Genomic DNA, 22231 nt, shown 5'->3' with positions numbered 1-22231 from the left:
CCTCCCTCGCTTCTCTTCGTCTCCTAGGACCGGATGTACGTCATTGTTTACGTTGCACGAACGCCCTCTGTTGGCAGTATCTTTACCAATCGGGTTCTCCCTGTAAATCGAGTCTAAATAAACTATCAGTTAATGATTATTCTAAGTGCATTCGAACGATATTAATTTATAATACCTTACTATATAGTGCAGAATAGAACTGTTAATTAATAAATAATACCCTAATTAAGTTACATTAATTAGTTTTATTCATAACTAAAATATTTGGACATTTAACACTTAATTTAACGCAATTACATTGAAGATAATTGTGAATACATTTAGGGTAAGTGAAAATGCATGTATAAACTAAGCTATCAGGCTAATTGGGTATCTGTAAGCTATGCTGGTACATAAACTAACAAATCCAGACATTAATGGTCTTTATAATGTAGCTAAAAATGCTTGATTTTGTAGGAAGAGAGTACCTATTAAAAGTAATTTGAGCCAATTTGATCGCTTGGGGTCCTGATTATGGATTTCTACGGGGGACTTGATTTGTCACCACCATATTATATTAACTAACCTACATAGATTAGTAGATATATCTGTTACATTTTTTTGATATTATACACAGGGGTGACTAAGCTATTTTTTTCTCAAATAATTATGTACAAATATACACATATAGCATCAGTATTAAAAATGGTATGCAGCCATGTTAATGCAGAACTCCAAATCATATTTGTATATGAATTGTGCTATACTTACATTGAGCACCTTGGTATCCCCTTAGACATGATAAAAATGAGTTTACCAACATTTAATTGTAAATACTTTATTAACACATTTTGTAATTTGTATTCCAAAACATTACAATATTGTATGTACCTGTAAGCATGAACACAGACTGATATTACCCATAAATTACATCTGAAATGCCTGTTTATATATAAATTGAGGGGGAAAAAATATCTGATTGGAGTTTTCAGTTGTTGTTTTTTTTAATGGAACACCATGATTTCATATGCAGTTAATGCGGTCATAAAATAGAAAGGAACTAAACTTGCATAACTTATTTCTCAGTCTTAAAGTATTTTGAGAATTTATTGATTTTAATGCAAATGCATTTTTTTCTCAGTGCATCATTTAAAATTCAAGCAATGCTTTTTATGAATCCGTAGACTAGATAACCGACTGAAACTCTCCTCACATGAGGAGCACTGGTGCGGCTTCTCTCTAGTGTGAATCTTCTCATGACCATGTAACTGTATGAAACTCTTTCCACAGTGTGAGCACTGAAACGGTTTCTCTCCAGTATGAACTGTCTGATGTCTTTTTAATTCACCGGATGTAATCGAAGGTCACTGAGTGCATGTAAACGGTCTTGAAGTGTGAATTTTCATGTGCAAATTTAAGTTTGTTTTTTGAAGAAAACTCTTTCCACAATAAGTGCATATAAACGGCTTCTCTCTCTAGTGTGAATTTTCTTGTGACATCTAAGGTTTGATAACCTTTTGTAACTCTTTCCACATTGATCGCATGTAAACACTCTTTCGTCAGTGTGAACCTTTGAATTTGGTTTGTTAACGAAACACTTTCCACATTGAGTGTATGTGGTCAGATTTTCGCCAGTGTGAATTCTCATTCTGTTCTGTTAATTTTTTTTCTCTGTGTAACTCTTTCCACACTCAAAGCAGATGAAAGGTCCTTTGTGTCCAGTTTTGTGTCCAAAAACTCATTTCCATCTTCATTTTTGAAATCATGAGGTTCTTCATTTTCATTCACGTCCTTGGCGTTTAAAATCAACATGGACAAATGTGAAACACCTAAAAGCATAGTTGAACTAGTTTAAGTTTTATAAGTATATTTAGGCCTATAGGAAAACACCAACCTATCTGTTGCTCTGTATCTTCATCTTTTATTCTGCAGGGTTCTTCCTCAAACTCCATCTTTACAATAGTATGCCTATATTTCATACAATAGAGCAAATTGTCATAAAACTATTTTGACAGATAGAAATGTTTCGTTGAAACTGATAGCACCATATTCTAAGATGTTTCTCAAAGAAGTTTGAGAACCACTGCTCCAAACTAACGCACACAATAATGATACACGTGTATGATTTTGTAAAACTTAACAAAAGAACTTGCGCATTATAAGCTGTATTTCATCATGAGCCGAGAAGGGTCCCTCTGTGTCCCACGCCGACGTTATACCAGAGATTATATATAATAGGGAGATAAGAGGGTCTGTCTCTCTTACCATTGGAGAAAGCGTAACGGCAAACTCAATCACATGCAGCACCTCTCAGCCTATCATGTAATTGCAGTGACATCACTCGCAACATTCCCTAGTCTCTTTTTTGTCGTGCAAAAATAATGAAATAAACTACATTTGTCTGTAGAACCTCACTTCACTAGCTATTCTGTTCTTTATAAATCATTTTTAAATATGGGTATCATGCAATACTTGCATCAATAATATATGAGAATATATTATTATATAACAATTATATATTATTATACAATAATAATAGTCTATGTTTGGCTTTTAATTATTCTTAAAAAAGCTTTCTATTTCAGATAAATGCCGTTCTTTTGAACTTTCTATTCATCAAATAATCCTGGAAATAAAAAAACTGTACACAACTGTTTTCAACATTGATAATAATAATCAATGTTTCCTGAGCAGCAAATCATCATATTAGAATGATTTCTGAAGGATCTTGTGATGCTGGAGACTGGAGTAATGATGCTGAAAATTCAGATTTGATCACAGGAATAAATTGCATTTTAGAGTAATTTTAAAATTTTGAAAATATTTCACAATAGGCCTATTACTGTTTTTGCTGTATTTTGGATCAGAAAAACAGTTCTGCAGAAAAACAGTGTTGTCATCGTCCAGCTCAGTTCAGTTCTCCTTGAATAGTGTCAGTGCTGACAAATCAATTACACTGCTGAATATTAAGTTAAACTCAATTAATTGTTGAGGTAATCATGTAGGTTAATATTAGACAATAAAATGAAAACAACAATCAGTTAAAAGTATAAAATAATGTCTTTATTCAGATGCTGTATCAGTTTGATGTAAAACAGCTACAACAAATGATTCTCATCCTTTGAGTAAGAACACATATTTGATGTTTTTAAGCATTATTACATGAAGCATTATATTCATTAAGTATTTCATATTAGGAGTGTATATTCATTTATTGTATTTGACAGGTGTGATGATCAGTGGAGTTGAGTTTTTACCTCCATCATTAGAGCACGGGCAAAAATATGGATAGAGTTTGCCAGTGAAAGACTGACCAATGAAAGAGTAGATATGAGAGCTGGACTCCACATCATAAAAGGAGACCAGACCCTCCTCATAATCCACAAACACACCGACCTGCTGCGGCTTCACTCTCAGATACAGAGAGACAGGAGGACTAGCACAGGCTTTATATTCATTCCCATTCCTCAGCCCAACAGTCCAGAATCCATTACTGGGTCTCAGTGTGATCTCTCCCTTCCTGTCGATAGATTCTCTGGCCACTCCTAAATCCCATTTAGTCTTTCCCTTCACCTGCGCCTCAAAATAAAATCTCCCTGAGGAGAATCCCTCCTTTCCCAGGACACATACACTAGTATCAAATCTCTCTGGTTTGTCTGGAAGTTTCTGTCTAATGTCTCCATGTCTCACTTGTTTTCCATCTTCAGACAGGATGAGATATGGATTAGCTGTATCAGGATCCAGAGTCACATACACTGAGAAAACAAAGAATATGAATCACATCTTAATACAGATATTCTGTGATGATGATTTTAATATTTAATCAGTGTTTAATCATCCTGTAGGTCAGTAATGAAGCTGTGAGTATATGAATGTAATCTAGTGTAGTTCAGACACACACTGTACCTTCATACTGCTGCATCCTCTTCAGATCTGTAGAGACTAATGACAATAAAACATCATCAGATCTTTGACATGTTTATGTGTGGAATTATAGACAAGATTTAAGGTTATATTTAAAGAATAATGAACAACATCATGTTTTATCTGATCAATGTGTGTGTTTTAGCACTGTTAAGCTGTTGGAGCTTCAGGCCTGATATTTCACACACATCCCTCTTCTCATGAAGATCAAATCTGCCTCTTAAACACATGATGTTTATTAATTTGATTGTCTGCTTAAGCCAGGCACACATTTAACGACTAGCTAAAACATGTGCTTAACATACAGCGATTGTTTCCTGTGACTAAAGCAGATTTATATACTTACACATGGAATTTACCGACTGTAATCGCAGACTGAATGCAACTGGCTCTGACTGGACGCGTTTGAGCACGATCAGTCATAAGTATCAATTTACATTCATAATCGGTCTTACAATCGTTAAGTATGTGCGCGGCTTTAGTTAATAGAATATTAATGATTCTCTTTACAGTTTCCCTCCTCTATACAGTTTTATATTTTTTCTGAAATTAAAGCTGAAAATGACCATCTCTATTCAAGAAGAACTGAGCTGATGATAATAATGTGCCCATTGAGTTAGAGTAATAAAACAAATTAATAATTTGTATATATTTTAATTTTTAATATTTTTTTTAAATTATGTCTACACTGTAAAAAAAAAAAAAACTGTCAAATTTACGATAAAATACCTGCAGCTGTGGTTGCCAGGAATATACCGTGAAAAAAATGTGGAATCTGTAAAAGACAATAAGGTATACTGGTTTTGTAACCCTAAATTTTACAGTAGACAACGTATTTTTTTTACCAAAATCATGGTAGAAAAAAACAAATATATTTGTCAATTATACAGTAATTTTATGTAAAAAATGCAACTTTCCATAGCTTTTTACGGATATTTGCAGTAAAAAAAAGTTATAATATAATAATATATACAGTAATTTGTTGTTAATTTAACAGTAATACACTGTAAAAAAATCCCAGTAAAATTTACCGTAAAAAAACGGCAGCTGTGGTTGCCAGAACTTTACCGTAAAAAATACAGTAGCAATGTTAAAAAAATCTGTTAAATTAACGATAAAATAAGGTATTTCATTAACTGATATAATGTTCATTTACCAACCTAATGAAGTACTAATTTCTGTTTTGTACCTTTATAATACACTGACAGTCACCAAACACAGTGGTGATGAGAGTCACATGATGAATCAAAATTCATCACAAGCAGATTTCCCACAAGCTGAGATGGACAACACTAACGTATGGAAGGCGCACACAGTGTCATTCACACACACACTAAACACCATCATGGTAACATGCAAGAAATTTTAAAAATGCAATAAACATTAATTTAACAACATTAGATGTAACATAAAACCCTAATGTTCATAATTGATTAGAAAAAAAAATGAGAAAAACTAAGAAGAAACAGAGTTATTTCAACGAAAATATATCAAATGTGAAGTGTCACGCAGGGAATTGTGGGAATGTTAATTTATGGTTTTTCACTGTAATATTTACAATGAATTGTTATTTCTCACTTCCAAAAACTGTGAATTTAATGGTATTTTACCATAAAATTACATTAAATGTACCATTAGATTTATCACAGTTATTCACCGTATATAGTACGGAAACTTTCTGTAAACAATTAATAGTTTTTCACCACAGCATTTTTACAGTCTTTTACTGTTAAAATCATGGTAATTTTTTATTTGTTATATTGTACTGTATTTTTAGCGGTAAAATACCGGCAGCTGTGGTTGCCAGGAATTTACCGTAAAATGTATCTGGTCAAAATAAAATGCTGTAATTTGTTATACAATTTCACTGTGTTTTTTACTGTCAAAGGTTTTAATAAGGTTTAACATATTTCTGTTATTTTTACAGTTATTTACCATAATAGGGTCTATCCTATTACTGTTAAATTAGCAACAAATTACTGTATATATTATTATATTATAACTTTTGTTTTACTGCAAATATCCGTAAAAAGCTATGGAAAGTTGCATTTTTTACATAAAATTACTGTATAATTGACAAATATATTTGTTTTTTTCTACCATGATTTTGGTTAAAAAAAATACGTTGTCTACTGTAAAATTTAGGGTTACAAAACCAGTATACCGTATTGTCTTTTACAGAGTCCACATTTTTTTCACAGTATATTCCTGGCAACCACAGCTGCCGGTATTTTACCGTAAATTTGACAGTTTTTTTTAACAGTGTAGGCCTAATATATGCTACCATGAAATTATTTTCTGAACTATAATTTCCCACAAATTGCATTTCCAAATAAATAAACAGATACATGCAAAAATACATATGCATAAAGAAATAACTTGATTAGGCTACTTTAAATAAACCAGTTAAAGAAAAAAAAAAAAACATGGCCTGAAATAATAAATAGGCATTCACATAATAAATCGTGTTTGTTTCTAAATAATTTGTATGTGAAGAGTTCAGATGCAAAAGCCTCTAAGTGCCATCTGAATTTCTTCTAGAATGATAATTTTTATAAAGCAAAATCCCCAGTGTTAAATTAACACCCAAAGTGAACATATGAGTCCATCATACCGGGTGTTAAAAAGTAACACTGAAGCAGTGTTAAAGTTAATGAGATAATTGATTGATGATTGATCGATGATTGACAATTAGTGGAGACACCTGATGATAATAAGCAGAATCACTGAAGAAACAACAAGAGAGAAAGAGAGAGACACAACATCTACAACTGACTTCCAGCCATTAAACATTATTACACTTATTATTAACCAGTTTGATTTGATTTCTGTCACACATCAACAAAAGTTCTTACTGAGAATGAACAGAGGTTTAGATGTTAATGTTTTAATGAAAGTTTAGTTTGAAGTCACCATGATGGTGAAAAGCATTTCCTTTAGTTGGGCTCTTGACTCTATTAACATTAATTTATCTCAGGCTGCTCCAACTTTGTGTTTGTGAAGCACATTTGTTATGGTCAGAGAAACTACAATCTGGGCTGTGTTTCCCAATAGTGATGTGAACCAAAGTTGATCGATTTAGGTTTACAATGCTTTGGGAATCACAGTCATGATGGTTTTGTTAAAATGATGATGTTCTCTTTGTGAAATGGTCAGATTCATTGGTGACATCCAGTATTGTCAGTCATATAGATGTTATATTATTTCTTTTTAGTAAATGTGTTACCACTTGAAATCTAGAAGAGCTTTTATAATTTGAAGAACAGAAAAAAAAAACAAAAAAAAACACAGACATCAAGAATCAGCACATGACCCTCAACAATGGTGACAATCAAACAAAGTGCTTCATGTTGCAGTGCATGATGGGAGCCACCAATCAAAACTCATCCATGGCTCCCATCATGCATTGCTGCATGAATAAATTATGCAGCTGAATTGTCCTGTAATTTTCGTAGATTGTTCATGTTTGCTTTATTTCTGTTGTTTTGTTGTGACAGTAGCTTGTTTTGTGATGTTCAGAGTTGATCTGTTTGTCAGTATTTTGTATTTATTTATCGTCACCGTTCATGAGAATCATATGCTGATTCTTGATGTCTGTGTGTGTGTGTTTTCTTTCTTGAGTCTTCAGATTATAAAAGCTCTTCTGAATTTCAAGTGGTAACCCATTTACTGTAAATAATATAACATCTATTTGACTGTCAATACTGTATGTCACCAATGAATCTGACCATTTCACAAAGAGAATATCATCATCAAAACAAAACCATCATGACTGTGATTCCCAAAGCATTGTAAACCTAAATTGATCAACTTTAACTCACATCATTATTGGGAAACACAGCCCAGATCAGAGTTTCTCTGACCATAACAAATGTGCTTTACAAACACAAAGTTGGAGCAGCCAGAAATAAATTAATATTAATAGAGTCAAGAGCCCAACTAAAGGAAATGCTTTTCACCATCATGGTGACTTCAAACTAAACTTTCATTAAAACATTAACATCTAAACATCTGTTCATTCTCAGTAAGAACTTTTGTTGATGTGTGACAGAAATCAAATCAAACTGGTTAATAATAAGTGTAATAATGTTTAATGGCTGGAAGTCAGTTGTAGATGTTGTGTCTCTCTCTTTTTCTCTTGTTGTTTCTTCAGTGATTCTGCTTATTATCATCAGGTGTCTCCACTAATTGTCAATCATCACTCAATCATCAATCAATTATCTCATTAACTTTAACACTGCTTCAGTGTTACTTTTTAACACCTGGTAAGATGGACTCTTATGTTCACTTTGGGTGTTAATTTAACACTGGGGATTTTGCTGTGGTATAGTTAAGTACTTTCACTTAAATGACAATTAATAGGTAATTTGCATTGCCATTTAAGTGAAATTATTGAACTTAAATATACAAGCTTGATAAAAATGATAATTCTAGAAGAAAATTTCAGATGGCACTTAGAGGCTTTTGCATCTGAGCTCTTCATGTATTAATCATGTTGATAGGCCCTATAAAACAAATATTACATATTAATCATGTCAATTTCCTGCATCTGTTATTGACGTCCAAAAAAATTACCCCGTTCAAAGGTCAAATGTTGAACGTCAAGATGACGTCCAAGTTGGGTCATGGTTGGACGTCCAAATAGTGGACCCTTTATAATTTGTAAAATATATTTGTTTTTTTCTACCATGATTTTGGTAAAAAAAATACGTTGTCTACTGTAAAATTTAGGGTTACAAAACCAGTATACCGTATTGTCTTTTACAGATTCCACATTTTTTTCATGGTATATTCCTGGCAACCACAGCTGCCGGTATTTTACCGTAAATTTGACAGTTTTTTTTTAACTGTGTAGTTTGGACGTCGAATAGATGTTCAGAAATGGTCATGGACCGACGGACCTAATATAGACATGATCTGCATGTCTATCCGATGTCCAGTGTTTAGTGGGATTTTTTAACATCTTGCTTCTGTAAAAATGAATGTTTCTACCGTGAATTCCAATGTGCACAACCCCAAAAGATGTAGTTTTACTCAAATAATACCATAAAATCTAAGGTTTTTAGACATTTTCAACATTACAATATTTAATTGTAAAATGTATGCATATTCATTTGTTTTCACAGAAAATATTTATAATTTCAACATTTTATTACAGTAAAAAACAAAGTTTTATCCAGTCTCACAATTAACGGTTATTCAATCTATTTAATACAGTAAAAGGAAGTTTTTGGGGTTTTTTTACGCTCCATTACCGTTGGAATTTGACGGTGTTTTGCTGTATATTTTACTGACTTTTTTTACAGTGTACACAGTGCGGTTGCAAATGTAAAATGTACAGTACCCAGATAGCAACACTGTGTCGGCCCAGATCCGGCCCACATCTGGCACATGCGGAATGATGATCTGGCCCACATGTGGCAGGAATGATGGCACTTGGGCGGACCGCTCCTGTTTGCCAGATCTGGACCACAAGCAGGCCATAGAAATGCCAAATGTCAGCCAAGAGCAAAGAACTGGACCTTATCTGATCCACAAAATATTGATATATTATTTATAGAGTCATCTCAGCCTAACATAACAAGCCTGTTATCAAGCAGAATCACTGAAGGAAAGAAGAAAACAGAAAAAAAGAGATGAGCAGAAACACAAGAACTACAACTGACTTCAGTCACAGCCTTCGATGAAATCAACTAAAGATAAAAGACATGAAATCTCTGAAGATCTGATTAAACAACTCCACAAACAGCATAACCAGCTTCACTTATTACTAACCAGACTGACTTTATTTCTGTCACACGTCTACAGAAGCTCTTTTTGAGAATGAACAGAAGTTTAACTCTCATGTTTGTTTCATTTCAGGTTACCATGATGGTGATTGATGTTTCCATTAGTTGGCCTCTTAACTTTTAACATATATATTTGTCTTCTCTGGCTGCTGTGGTAGTGTTTCTGTCAAACACAGCAGCAGCAGCAAAGAAACTGAAGCATGATCATGTGATAATTGTTAACTCTGGATGATTTTGTAAATATAATGAAATAGACTGCTTCACTGAGTTCATAACAATTGAAAATAAATGTTACGGCAAAAGAAATTCAGATGTTTCGCAGAAATCATTTAGAAGATGAAAATAAATAAAAACACAAGAAGGAAAACTATGTTGACAAACACAGATATCAGTAATCAGCATATGTGTCTCAATGATGGTGAGAATAAACAAAATATTTAGACAATCACATCAGCTGCATAATGCTCTGATGCATTCTGGGAGTTTTGTACTATAGTACCCAGCATGCATTGCGGCTACATGATGCTTTTGATTGTCACCATAGTTGAGAATCATGTGCTGATTCTTGATCTCTTAGTGTGTCATCTCAAAGTACCTTTTTTAAAAAATAATAAAAATAAAAATGTCTTCAATACAGCTCAAGCTCATGTCACAGAAACACAGGGTTTGTAATGTTAGTGTATTAATGACGCAAAATCATTTCTTTTCATCTAAACAACATCATTGATTCAGGCGATTTCACAATGGTAGTAAAATCATCAACAGCCAACACCTGATTTCAATTTTTATCGCTGCTGCTGATGCTGCTGCTAATGTGTTTGGTAAGCACACTATCACAGCAGTCAGAAAAGACAGTTATATATATATATAAGTTAAGATGCCAACTAATGGAAACATCTATCACCATCATGGTAACCTGAAATGAAACAAACATGAGAGTTAAACTTCTGTTAATTCTCAGTAAGAGCTTCTGTAGACGTGTGACAGAAATAAAGTCAGTCTGGTTAGTAATAAGTGAAGCTGGTAATGCTGTTTGTGGAGATGTTTAATCAGATCTTCAGAGATTTAATGTCTTTTATCTTTAGTTGATTTCCTCTAAGGCTGTGACTGAAGTCAGTTGTAGTTCTTGTGTTTCTGCTCATCTCTTTTTTCCTTCTTTCCTTCAGTGATTCTGCTTGATAACAGGATTGTTAATGCTGAGATGACTCTATAAATAATATATAAGATTTTGTGGATCAGATAAGGTCCAGTTCTTTGCTCTTGGCTGACATTTGGCATTTCTATGGCCTGCTTGTGGTCCAGATCTGGCAAACAGGAGCGGTCCGCCCAAGTGCCATCATTCCTGCCACATGTGGGCCAGATCATCATTCCGCATGTGCCAGATGTGGGCCGGATCTGGGCCGACACAGTGTTGCTATCTGGGTAAAGTATTTATGTTCCTCATATTGTACTGTATTTTTAGTGGTAAAATACTGGCAGCTGTGGTTGCCAGGAATTTACCGTAAAATGTATCTGGTCAAAATAAAATGCTGTAATTTGTTATAAGTTTTCACTGTGTTTTTTACTGTCAAAGGTTTTAATAAGGTTTAACATATTTCTGTTATTTTTACAGTTATTTACCATAATAGGGTCTATTAAAAAATGACTGTGATTTTAACAGTAAAAGACTGCGGTGAAAAACTAATAATTGGTTTACAGAAAGTTTCCGTACTATATACGGTGAATAACTGTGATAAATCTAATGGTACATTTAATGTAATTTTATGGTAAAATACCATTAAATTCACAGTTTTTGGAAGTGAAAAATAACAATTCATTGTAAATATTACAGTGAAAAACCATAAATTAACATTCCCACAATTCCCTGCGTGACACTTCACATTTGATATATTTTCGTTGAAATAACTCTTTTTCTTCTTAGTTTTTCTCATTTTTTTTCTAATCAATTATGAACATTAGGGTTTTATCTTACATCTAATGTTGTTAAATTAATGTTTATTGCATTTTTAAAATTTCTTGCATGTTACCATGATGGTGTTTAGTGTGTGTGTGAATCACACTGTGTGCGCCTTCCATACGTTAGTGTTGTCCATCTCAGCTTGTGGGAAATCTGCTTGTGATGAACTTTGATTCATCATGTGACTCTCATCACCACTGTGTTTGGTGACTGTCAGTGTATTATAAAGGTACAAAACAAGTATTAGTACTTCATTAGGTTGGTAAATTAACATTATATCAGTTAATGAAATAAATTTTACCGTAAATTTAACAGATTTTTTTTAACGTTACTACTGTGTTTTTTACGGTAAAGTTCTGGCAACCACAGCTGCCGTTTTTTTACCATAAATTTTACTGGTATTTTTTTTTTTACAGTGTATTACTGTTAAATTAACAACAAATTACTGTATATATTATTATATTATAACTTTTTTTTACTGCAAATATCCGTAAAAAGCTATGGAAAGTTGCATTTTTTACATAAAATTACTGTATAATTGACAAATATATTTGTTTTTTTCTACCATGATTTTGGTAAAAAAAATATGTTGTCTACTGTAAAATTTAGGGTTACAAAACCAGTATACCGTATTGTCTTTTACAGATTCCACATTTTTTTCACGGTATATTCCTGGCAACCACAGCTGCCGGTATTTTACCGTAAATTTGACAGTTTTTTTTTAACAGTGTACATTTTCTATTTATGCACGTATATTAAGTTGTTTTTTAAATTATATTAATGTATTATAATGAGTTTGTATTGAACAGTTAAGCTGCATTTTCTAAATTAAATAGAGTTGAGAGAGTAGAGTTACCATGACAACTGCAGCTCATTCTCAGACAACACTGAGGAGCGCTTGAGTAACTACTAACTCTCGTCTCTCATTTATTGCTGACAGAGATGGTTATTTAAATTCATTAAATTTCATACAAAGTGAGGTTCCTAAAGGTAATTTAGGGAGGAGCGAGCCCATCTAATCTTCCAATCAACAGCCAGTGTATATAAGCAGCTGCTTCCCTCTCTTCAGTCTCAGCTGTACCAGCATCCCTCCACCTCCCCGAACTCCACCTTTATCTCAGGTACCTTGCCCTATGTAATCATATCCTATATTTATTCACTGTGGGGGGTATATCAGAGCTCAAGTTGAAGCTGCTTCATCCTCAGTGGACAGCAAGAAATATTAGCTAACCTAAAACCTAAACTGTAATTTACATGTTTTGATGTCTAACTAATTTGTTTCAGTTGATTATCTATTTCATTAATAATTTTAGGATGGTCATGTCATGAAGTCCATTAGAGTGTCACTTACCTGAGTTACTTGTGTGAAAGAATTGGAGCATTTGTGTAACATATTGTTAGGTTTCCTTTTCTTTTCTTTCTTTCTTTCTTTCTTTCTTTCTTTCTTTCTTTCTTTCTTTCTTTCTTTCTTTCTTTCTTTCTTTCTTTCTTTCTTTCTTTCTTTCTTTCTTTTCTTATTTATTGTGATTTGATTTAAGTATTTATATGTAGTAATATTTATTTCAATGCATTTATGAGCTCTGTGATTTAAAGTGTCTTAATGACTCTGAAATACAATGTTTATCCTCAGACAACACAGACGAACACTTGAGTAACTTCTAACTCTCTTATCGTTTTTCACTGTTTTTACAGACGTGATCTCATACTTGTCTTATTTTAGCTTGACTCAGACTCATTCTTCATTACTGATTCTTTTTACTTTATAAAAACATGGCAGACAACTTTTGAGTGAGAATTGGGGGAGGGAGTGATATTGACAGAAATTTCAAGATTTGATTTCAATCTTGATTTAATATCAATTCATTTGGGTATATACATGAAAATATTTTTACTAAAGGAAAACAAATCTTTCTCAACTAATGTTGTGAACTAACGTTATACAGGGGACCCTGTCAGCTAGTAACGTTACATTATTATTATAGGTTAATTAACAATTGTTTTGTATACAATTACATTCCAGGACGTTTTTATAATAATGACGTGCCGCTTGAACTACAGCAATATGTCACGCGATTTTAAGAGCGCTAAAACTGTATTTATTGTTTGAATTTTGCAATAAAACGAACAAAATTTGAAAGCTGAAAAGCTGAAGTCTGTCTGCGCACGGTCCGTGTCCTCTTTACTCCGAAATGTGTTTCACTGTGTGAGAATATTGATGATAAATATATGTATCTATATAGTGTATTTGATATTACGTACCAGTTTGTGTGATTTTCTCCTGTAGAGTGTCCTGCAGTCGAGTCAGAGCTCTCCTCAGAGGCTCCAGACTCTCATCAGTCTTCACACTGATCTCAGACCAGTTCCTGGTGTTTCTAGAGCTGCACAGGGATGAGTAAATCTACAGCAGGAGAGAGGAGAAATCCTTCATCATGTGGAGTGTTATGGTGTCATATACTGCATTATCATTGATCAGAGAGATGTTGACTGACCTGTAGGAGGTGGAGGTGATCTTCAGTGTGTGAGAGCTGCTCCAGCTCAGTGTTTCTCATCTTTAGCTCAGTGATCTCCTGCTCCAGCTCTTCAATGAGCTCTTCCTCCTGTTTCTCTGCTGCTTTCTGCTGCTCCTCCATCATCTCCAGCAGTTCAGTGTAAAATTTCTAAGGCAAGAGTCAGTGTTACTATTGATCATATTTCAGTGTTTTCCTCAACCGATAATAACACATTTTAAACACCTCATCTGCACGATTTGGACTGAGTGACTTCTGAAATCATGTGTCTTGTAGAGGAGAGTTGAGCTATCCGTTTAAGTGATAGTAAATACTAATGAAATGGCAGTACAGTAACCAATCATGATTGCCAATGTGATAACGCTTTTATACAACAATTCACTGAACACAAATTTAATATTCATTAACTTACATTATAGATTCAATATTGACAGTTATACTTCATCTTTTTTTTTTTTTTTTGCTTTACCAACAAAAAACGTTTCCAAACAAAACCGCAGCAGCCAGAAACAATTTTTGGTGTTTCCGTGTTTTGTTGACCAAATGAATTAAAATCTGTGTCTCTCTCAAAGACTGACTTGTCACCATAATGTAGCCTATCAATGTAACTTGCAGAAAGAGTCACTTTAAAATCCCCAGCATTAACACACAGACTGACAAAAATGGACAAAAGTGATGCAAACAGTGAAAAGTCTCCTGAACCAACTGATGAAATAATTGAAACACTTTACAATAAGTTTCATTGGTTAACATAAGTTAACTATGTTAGTTAAAATACTAACTAATACAAACTAATAATGAACTGCACTTTTACAGCATTTATTCATCTTTGTTAATGTTAATTTCAACATTTACTAATACATTATTAAAATTTTGTTAGCATTAGTTAATGCACTGTTAACATGAACAAACAATGAATACCTGTTTAATAATGAACCTTATTGTAAAATATTACCAAAATAAATATTTAAGAAAAATTAATTACATAATTTAACTTACTTTTCTGACTTCTGCTGAATGTTTGACGTCTTGAATCTTCTTGATTCTGTCCTGGATCATCTGCTGCACGTCTTTCTGTGTCTTCATCAGTTTAGTCTATAGACACAGAACAACACAATATATTTTCATAACTGATTCATTTATATCACAGGTGTCAAACTCAGTTTCTGGAGGGTCACAGTCCTGCAGAGTTTAGTTCCAGCCCTAATTAAATGCACCAGATTCAGCTAATCAAGTCCTTCAGGCTTATTTGAAAGCTACAGGTGTTTGTTGGAGCAGGAACTGAGTTTGACACCCCTGATTTATATTAGCATGTGATTCCTCATGATAAGAGCCCTTTAAAATCAGTTTTGTCAGTAACTTCTACCTTCTTCTCTTCACTCTCCTCTTCTACAGGAACAGTGTTGTGGTTCTTGTGGTCTGTCACGTCACACATCGTACACACACACGTCTGATCATCTCTACAGAACAGCTCCAGAGGTCTCTCATGTTTCTGACATATATAGTCCTCCAGATTCCTCACAGGATTGATCAGTTTGTGTTTCTTTAAACCTGCCACTCTCAAATGAGGCTCCAGGTGAGTTTCACAGTAAGAGCTCTGACACACCAGACACGACTTCAGGGCTTTCAGCTTTCTTTCCTCACAGACGTCACACAGAAATTCAGGTTTTTTCTTTTTATAGTGATCTACGAGCTCTCTGAGTGTGGTATTAATCTTGAGATCAGGTCTGATCTTGAATGTTTCTTTACAATATGGACAGTTGCAGGTCTGGCTGTTGTCCCAGCACTTATTCAGACAGGTCTTGCAGAAGTTGTGTCCACATGGAGTGCTGACTGGATCATTGAACACGTCCAGACATATCGAGCACTGAAGCTCCTCAGTCAGTGGACCGCTGGAGGATGACATCCCTAGACAGAGAAAATATGAGAATGAATGACCATCAGTATAGTCAAAAGTTGGTTGAGAGATTGTGAACATGAGAATATGTAACAAGTAAAGATGCTTAAATATAAGATCATTTTGATTTGTTTGACATTTCTGCTCACAACATAATTCTCATAGACCTTCTTCATTTGTGTTATTTCATAGTTCTTATGGATGATGTGTGAAAAACAGTCATAATTAAGAATGAGCAGGTATGTTCAAAAATGTTACTTGTGCTGTACTTTCTTCAGCAACCCAGCTAACAGGGAACGTTTCCATATCTTTCACTAACGTTATGTAAAAGTTATGTAAATGTTAGAAAAAAACATTCCTAAAATAATGTTTCAAGAACATTCTTATAATGTTTTCATAGTTAAAATACATTCTCATAATGTTCTTACCATGTTATTTGTACTTGACTGATGTTCTCGTAATGTTGACCAAAAACGTTCTCATAACAACGTTCTTGAAACGTCTTTATCACGTTATTTGTACTTGACTGATGTTCTCGTAATGTTGAGCGAAAACGTTCTCATAACAACGTTCTTGTAACGTCTTTATCACATTATTTGTACTTGACTGATGTTCTCGTAATGTTGAGCGAAAACGTTCTCATAACAACGTTCTTGTAACGTCTTTATCACGTTATTTGTACTTGACTGATGTTCTCGTAATGTTGAGCGAAAACGTTCTCATAACAACGTTCTTGAAACGTCTTTATCACGTTATTTGTACTTGACTGATGTTCTCGTAATGTTGAATGAGAACGTTCTTAGGATAACATTCTGAGAACATGCTTTTAATGTTATTATTATTTGCTGAATGTTTTCATCATAATACGTTCTGAGTACAAAGTTTATAAAAAGCGTCCTTACATTGTAATCTGTACTTAATGAATGTTCTCATTATATAGAGAAAACATTCTGAAAACAACGTTCAAGGAACGTCCATACAATGTTATTTTTTACTAAAACAACATTCTCATAACATTAAGACAAAACATTCTTAGAACAACATTGCCATAGCTGTAACGTCTTTATGATGTTATTAATATTTGCTAAATGTTTTTGAAGTTTAATGTTTTGAACATTCTTATGTGACCATAAAATGACCCAAATTGGAACGTCCCCCTAAAGTCATATAAGGAACCTTGAACTGCAGCACTTTCATTACCAAAAGAGGACGTTTATGTCACAAATGTTCTGTAAAATGTCAGAATTTTTGTCACTTTTAGAGAACTTTTAGGTAAAGTTGAACAAGGTCACGAGAACATCGCTTCTGCGTGTGTGTTTTATAGAAAATAATAAAGTTTGAAGTCACCGTTATAGAGGTGAGCGTTTGCTTTAGATGGGCTCTTGATTCTTGACACGTAACATTAGTTTTTCTTTGACTGCTTTAACTATATTATCAAAACATGTTCATTATAGCAAAAAGCGCAAAAGAAATTCTGATCAGGGTTGTTAAGTGCTGGTGATTCAGTCATCATGTAATGTCCTGATTTGCTGATCTTCATTAAAAGCTCAAACTGCGAATGTATTAACTGTTAGTTTTATTAATGCATTTTTGTATTTAATTCTTTATACAGACAAGAGTTTTAAGTGAGGTTTTTATATGTTTAACACAGACATCATGAATCAGCGTATGATCCTCAGTGATGGTGACACTAAACAAAAATCTTTTTTGTGACTTTAGTAGCTTGTGTTGTTCAGAGTTAATCTGTTTATCTGAAAATGTTGTCACCATTGCTGAGGATCATACGCAGAATCTTGATGTCTGTGTGAATCTGAATGATACTGTTTGAATAATTTCTGCCCAATAATGAAAGCTTTCAAAATATCAAAGCATGGTAGGGTTTTACACACTATCATTGGACTATAATAACATGAAAGAAAATACAAAATTCACAGACCAGAGAGTAAGGCCACTGTATGATAAGAAAAATAACAATGAACAATCAAATCAGATTTCTCTCACAATTTCTTTTGCAATGCATGCTTTAAAACACAATTGCAACAGTTGGAAAAAACATAGTCAAAATGTAAAGGTTCAGGAGCTCAACTAAAACAAGCGCTTACCTCCATAACGGTGACATTTATAAATTTGATAAAACATCAACACCTCATAAAGAAGATTTGTATGAAAGAAACAAAGTCAGAGTGGTTTGTAATAAGTGAAGATGCAGAGATCTAGAGAGATCTGTTAGTGTTTAATGTTGTTTCTGTTATCTGAGTTTTGTGTGTCACCATTGTGCTGGAGAGTAGATCCTGAGCTTCAGTCAGTGATGATCCAAAAACACTGATGCTCTGCTGCATGTCGCTTTATTTAAAAAATTAAAAATTTGTGTAGTTACTGATGCAGTGATACAGCAGTTACATTAGCTCATGCATGTGCTGTTGTTTTTTGTAAGACATTTAAGAAAAATCAGTTTTTGTTTGAGCAGATACTTTTATTAATTGACTTTTTCGATGAGGGCAGCAGGGACGTTTTTTTTAAAAAAAAAATTTTTTGGTTCCCTAAATGTTCTGTGAACGTCCGCCAAATAACATCCCCCAAACCTTAAAAGAGCTCCACATCATGACCGTCTCTGAACGTTCTGGGAACATTATTAGACAACGTCCTTAACACCAGTGGGGATGTTTTGAGAATGTTCTGGGAACGTAAAATTTCTAGCGGAGCAGGTGGTTTTGAACGTTCAGAAAATAACGTTTTCATAACATTTTCAAAAATGATAGAATGTGCCTCTAACGTTCACATAAACGAAGAAAAAACGTTCTTAAAAACAGTTAATTTGAACGTTCCAAAAATATTACAAAATAACGTTTTTATAACATTTCCAAAATGATAGAATGGAATGTTCCTCTAACGTTTACATGAACCAAGAAAAAACATTCTTGATACATTAAAAAAACTGGACGTTTTGAACGTTTAGAAAACATTCCAAAATAACGTTTTCATAACTTAAAGAGAATGTTAACAAAGCGTTCTGACAACTCCTTTTTGTTAGCTGGGAAGTCACCTGTTAAATAATGTTTTCCATACGAGTAAAATGAAAGTCATGCAGAAAGTTATTATCTTACCTGGAGGTGGAGTTATACTCCGTCTCCTGGTCTCTCTTCCTGATGATCTCGAAGCCCATTCTGCCATTGCTCTAACCCCTATTTAAACCTTTTTGAGACAAATCAAAACAAATTAAACTAGGGACTGCTGATTAGAAAAGCACAAATACTTAATTCTCTCCTCAAAATAAACATATGTTTTATGACTAAGTGTAATTTTCTTAATGTTTTATGTAAAGTGACTCTCACCTGCTGAGCAGGTCTGTCTGTCTGTCTGCAGGTAATTTACTTCCTGATTCTCTAGTTTTATGTTGTGTGAAAGACACCAAACTTTTCAACTAATAAGTCAAATGATATTTACAATACAATTCAGATATCATTTCAGTGCAGTAAACAACTAAAGTAGTCGAGTATTTGACATGCTTAAACCTGATTCAGTTCAACATAAACTCTACTAAACCAGATCACTTCCATCAGAAACCTGTTCAGCTCAATCTCTCTTATATTTCTATCATTACCTGTGAGGATCAGATGTGTCCACAAGACTCTTTGAACGGCTCAATATTCTGCTTACAGAGGTTGATCATTTCAGGCATCCATATTGTTGTTGATCAAGTTTTATTTTCTGTGAATCTCTCACTGAGTACAGTAAGGTCATAGTCCAATATTTGTTATCAGTTTCCAGAACAAAGACTGCCCTTAAATCATCTGCTGTAAGGAAATAGGCTGGCATACTCCTGCTTCTAGTTTTATGTAAAACAGATACGTAGATCCTCAAACTAGCCATGAGACTTCTAGGACCAGGACTTTTCAAAGTTCAAGACAGTGGGCCTTCCAATTGCTTTGTTTTTGTTTTATTTGAACTGGGGGGGAAATAATTTGCAACAATGGTTCATGTGACAATGCCAGAGAAATGTATTATTAGCCTTTACAAAGCATTTTATGCTCATCTGCAAGCCAGTGTAGTCATTTGAGAAGAGATTCTAGAGATTAATAGAGGAACTAGAGATTTATAAACATTCAAACAAGCACATTAAAACTGCAGTCCGCAACTTTTTTGTGTTAAAAATTTACAAAAATTATATAATGACAATATACAACATGAATCCATTTTCCAAACCATGTTTTTGTACACTTATAATAAGTGTTTATATTCGGACTATTTCAGACCAGACTGGTAGGACTCGCCGCAGAGTATCACAGTAACTGCGTGACTCGCCATAGACATACACAGAGAAAAGTAGCTCCGGCTAGAATGTTCCTCCGCAAGACGCGTGCAGTTCTGTTTATTAACCACTAGAGGGCCAAACATCGAGGACAGCAGCTTTAAGTTCTTTCCATATTTTAGTCTTGCAGTCTTGCTTTCAGACCAACGCCATCGGGAGCGTCAACGTAACGGTCAACCAACTGGAATGTAGAAGTCCTTCACTTGAGAGGATTCCAGAGAACAGACAACAAATTGCTTAGCTGGAGAAAATAACGATGTCATTAGGCTTAATTATATATTGCATTCAGCTAAATATTTATTTATATAGTAAATATCTATGCAGCTATGCCATTTCAGACATATCATATCTGATGATATATGTATTCATATAAAAATTTATTTTTCCAAGAGAATGGTAAGTGATACAGAACCTCTTATCTCCCCAATAATACAATCTCTGATTGTATTTTATAGGGAGATCTGTCTCTCTTACCATTGGAGAAAGTGTAACGCTAACTTAATCACATGCGGCACCTCTCAGCCTATCATGTAATGGCAGTAACATCAGTCGCAACATTCCCTAGTCTGCCATCTCTTGAAAAAATACATTTTTATCAAGATAAAATCTACTTATAGTTCCCAAAGAAAGCATTGTTTAGTGTAAAACATGCTGAAGATTAGCAAACAGGCTGTCGATTAATTAAATTCGATAAAAGTATTCGATAAAAATAGTATTCGATAAAAAATGTCGTTAGCATTAGCCGTTATGCTTCTTTGGCTAAAGGTTGCAGGCTTACCTTCCAGTGGCTTTGGTTACACCAAACACTGTGTGTTTGGTGTAGTCCCACCTTCTAAAAGAGCGAATCGCTGATCTGTAAAGCCATCACATCACTGCAGCCAAAGCCATTGAAAGGCAAGCCTGGAACCTCAGTGATGGGAGAAACTAAGGCTGCGTCCGAAATCGCATACTACATGAGTAGGTACTACATTTGAATTTGAACATACTTCCCGACCGTTAAAAAAGTACGTTCTATATAGTATGAATATGGGTAGTATGAATGGAATTCGGACGTACTACATCCGCCATGTTAATGTTGTCACGTGTCATGTGTCGTCACAACAGCGTGAAAATTTAAATATTTTTAAATAAATTTAGCTAGGAAATTTTACCTCAGAATAAAAATACATCTGTGAATATAACGACAGAGGCTGATTTGAAGCAACGAAATTAAGTAATTTATTGTTAAAAATGAATGCATATAAAAATACACAAGAAACAAAAGACATGAATCAATAAACAAACTTGAATACATTATATATATAAATAAATGTGTAGATAGACAGAGAGGGTGAGAGAAATACACAACATGGCCTAAATATTATATACAATATATACAAATAAATACTATGATAATAATATAACGTTACATATTCTAAAAAAAAAAACTACAAACTGTGAGCCCTATAAACTACTGCCGCCTGAATGTTGCTGTCCGTTAAGTTTTCTAATCTCATTAAATTGCTTAACAACGAACGTCTCCGTTAAATAAAACAGTGTTAACAAGCAGATGTAACGTTATCTCGACCTGTTCATTAGCTTGATGTGCTGTCAGTAATAATGATTAAACATCTTTTTACAACCGACTCTTAATCTTCTCATTACATTGTTTAAACTTTCAATAAGTCAGTTGTTTACTTACATTATGTTAAACAAGTGCAATTTAACCACAATAAACACCGTTTTTCCCTGAGGTACTTAAGGACTTGAATGAGCTGCATATCGCCGCTTTCTGCCACTATCCTCTCCTGTGGCATCACGGGATAGCGCAGCGTCCATCGAATGCCTACTACAGAATTCGGGCGGAAGCAGTAGGTCATCCGGGTACTT

The 22231-nt window shown here is 33.9% G+C and overlaps 1 protein-coding gene across 2 annotated transcripts; it reads right to left on the bottom strand.

Annotated features, from left to right (window-relative positions):
* Window positions 1–3044: 3044 nt before the first annotated feature.
* On the bottom strand, window positions 3045–19790 carry LOC137002222 (E3 ubiquitin-protein ligase TRIM39-like). 2 transcript variants are annotated; one of them, XM_067361744.1, is made up of 8 exons: window positions 19655–19790; window positions 19158–19245; window positions 15523–16064; window positions 15156–15251; window positions 14139–14306; window positions 13909–14047; window positions 3886–3921; window positions 3045–3734 (listed from the first exon to the last, which is right to left on the bottom strand). In XM_067361744.1, the coding sequence occupies exons 2-8, from the start codon at window positions 19222–19224 to the stop codon at window positions 3187–3189; spliced, it is 1596 nt and encodes a 531-aa protein (XP_067217845.1). In that variant the 5' UTR covers window positions 19225–19245; window positions 19655–19790; the 3' UTR covers window positions 3045–3186. The 2 variants fall into 2 exon arrangements, with proteins under 2 accessions (XP_067217845.1, XP_067217847.1); XM_067361746.1 differs by lacking the exon at window positions 19655–19790 and adding an exon at window positions 19386–19632.
* Window positions 19791–22231: the final 2441 nt, after the last annotated feature.

Source organism: Chanodichthys erythropterus, chromosome 15 (assembly GCF_024489055.1).
Source record: "Chanodichthys erythropterus isolate Z2021 chromosome 15, ASM2448905v1, whole genome shotgun sequence".
Taxonomy (NCBI): domain Eukaryota; kingdom Metazoa; phylum Chordata; class Actinopteri; order Cypriniformes; family Xenocyprididae; genus Chanodichthys; species Chanodichthys erythropterus.
The sequence above is the reverse complement of the archived record's forward strand: the minus strand, read 5'-3'. Positions and strand labels throughout refer to the sequence as shown.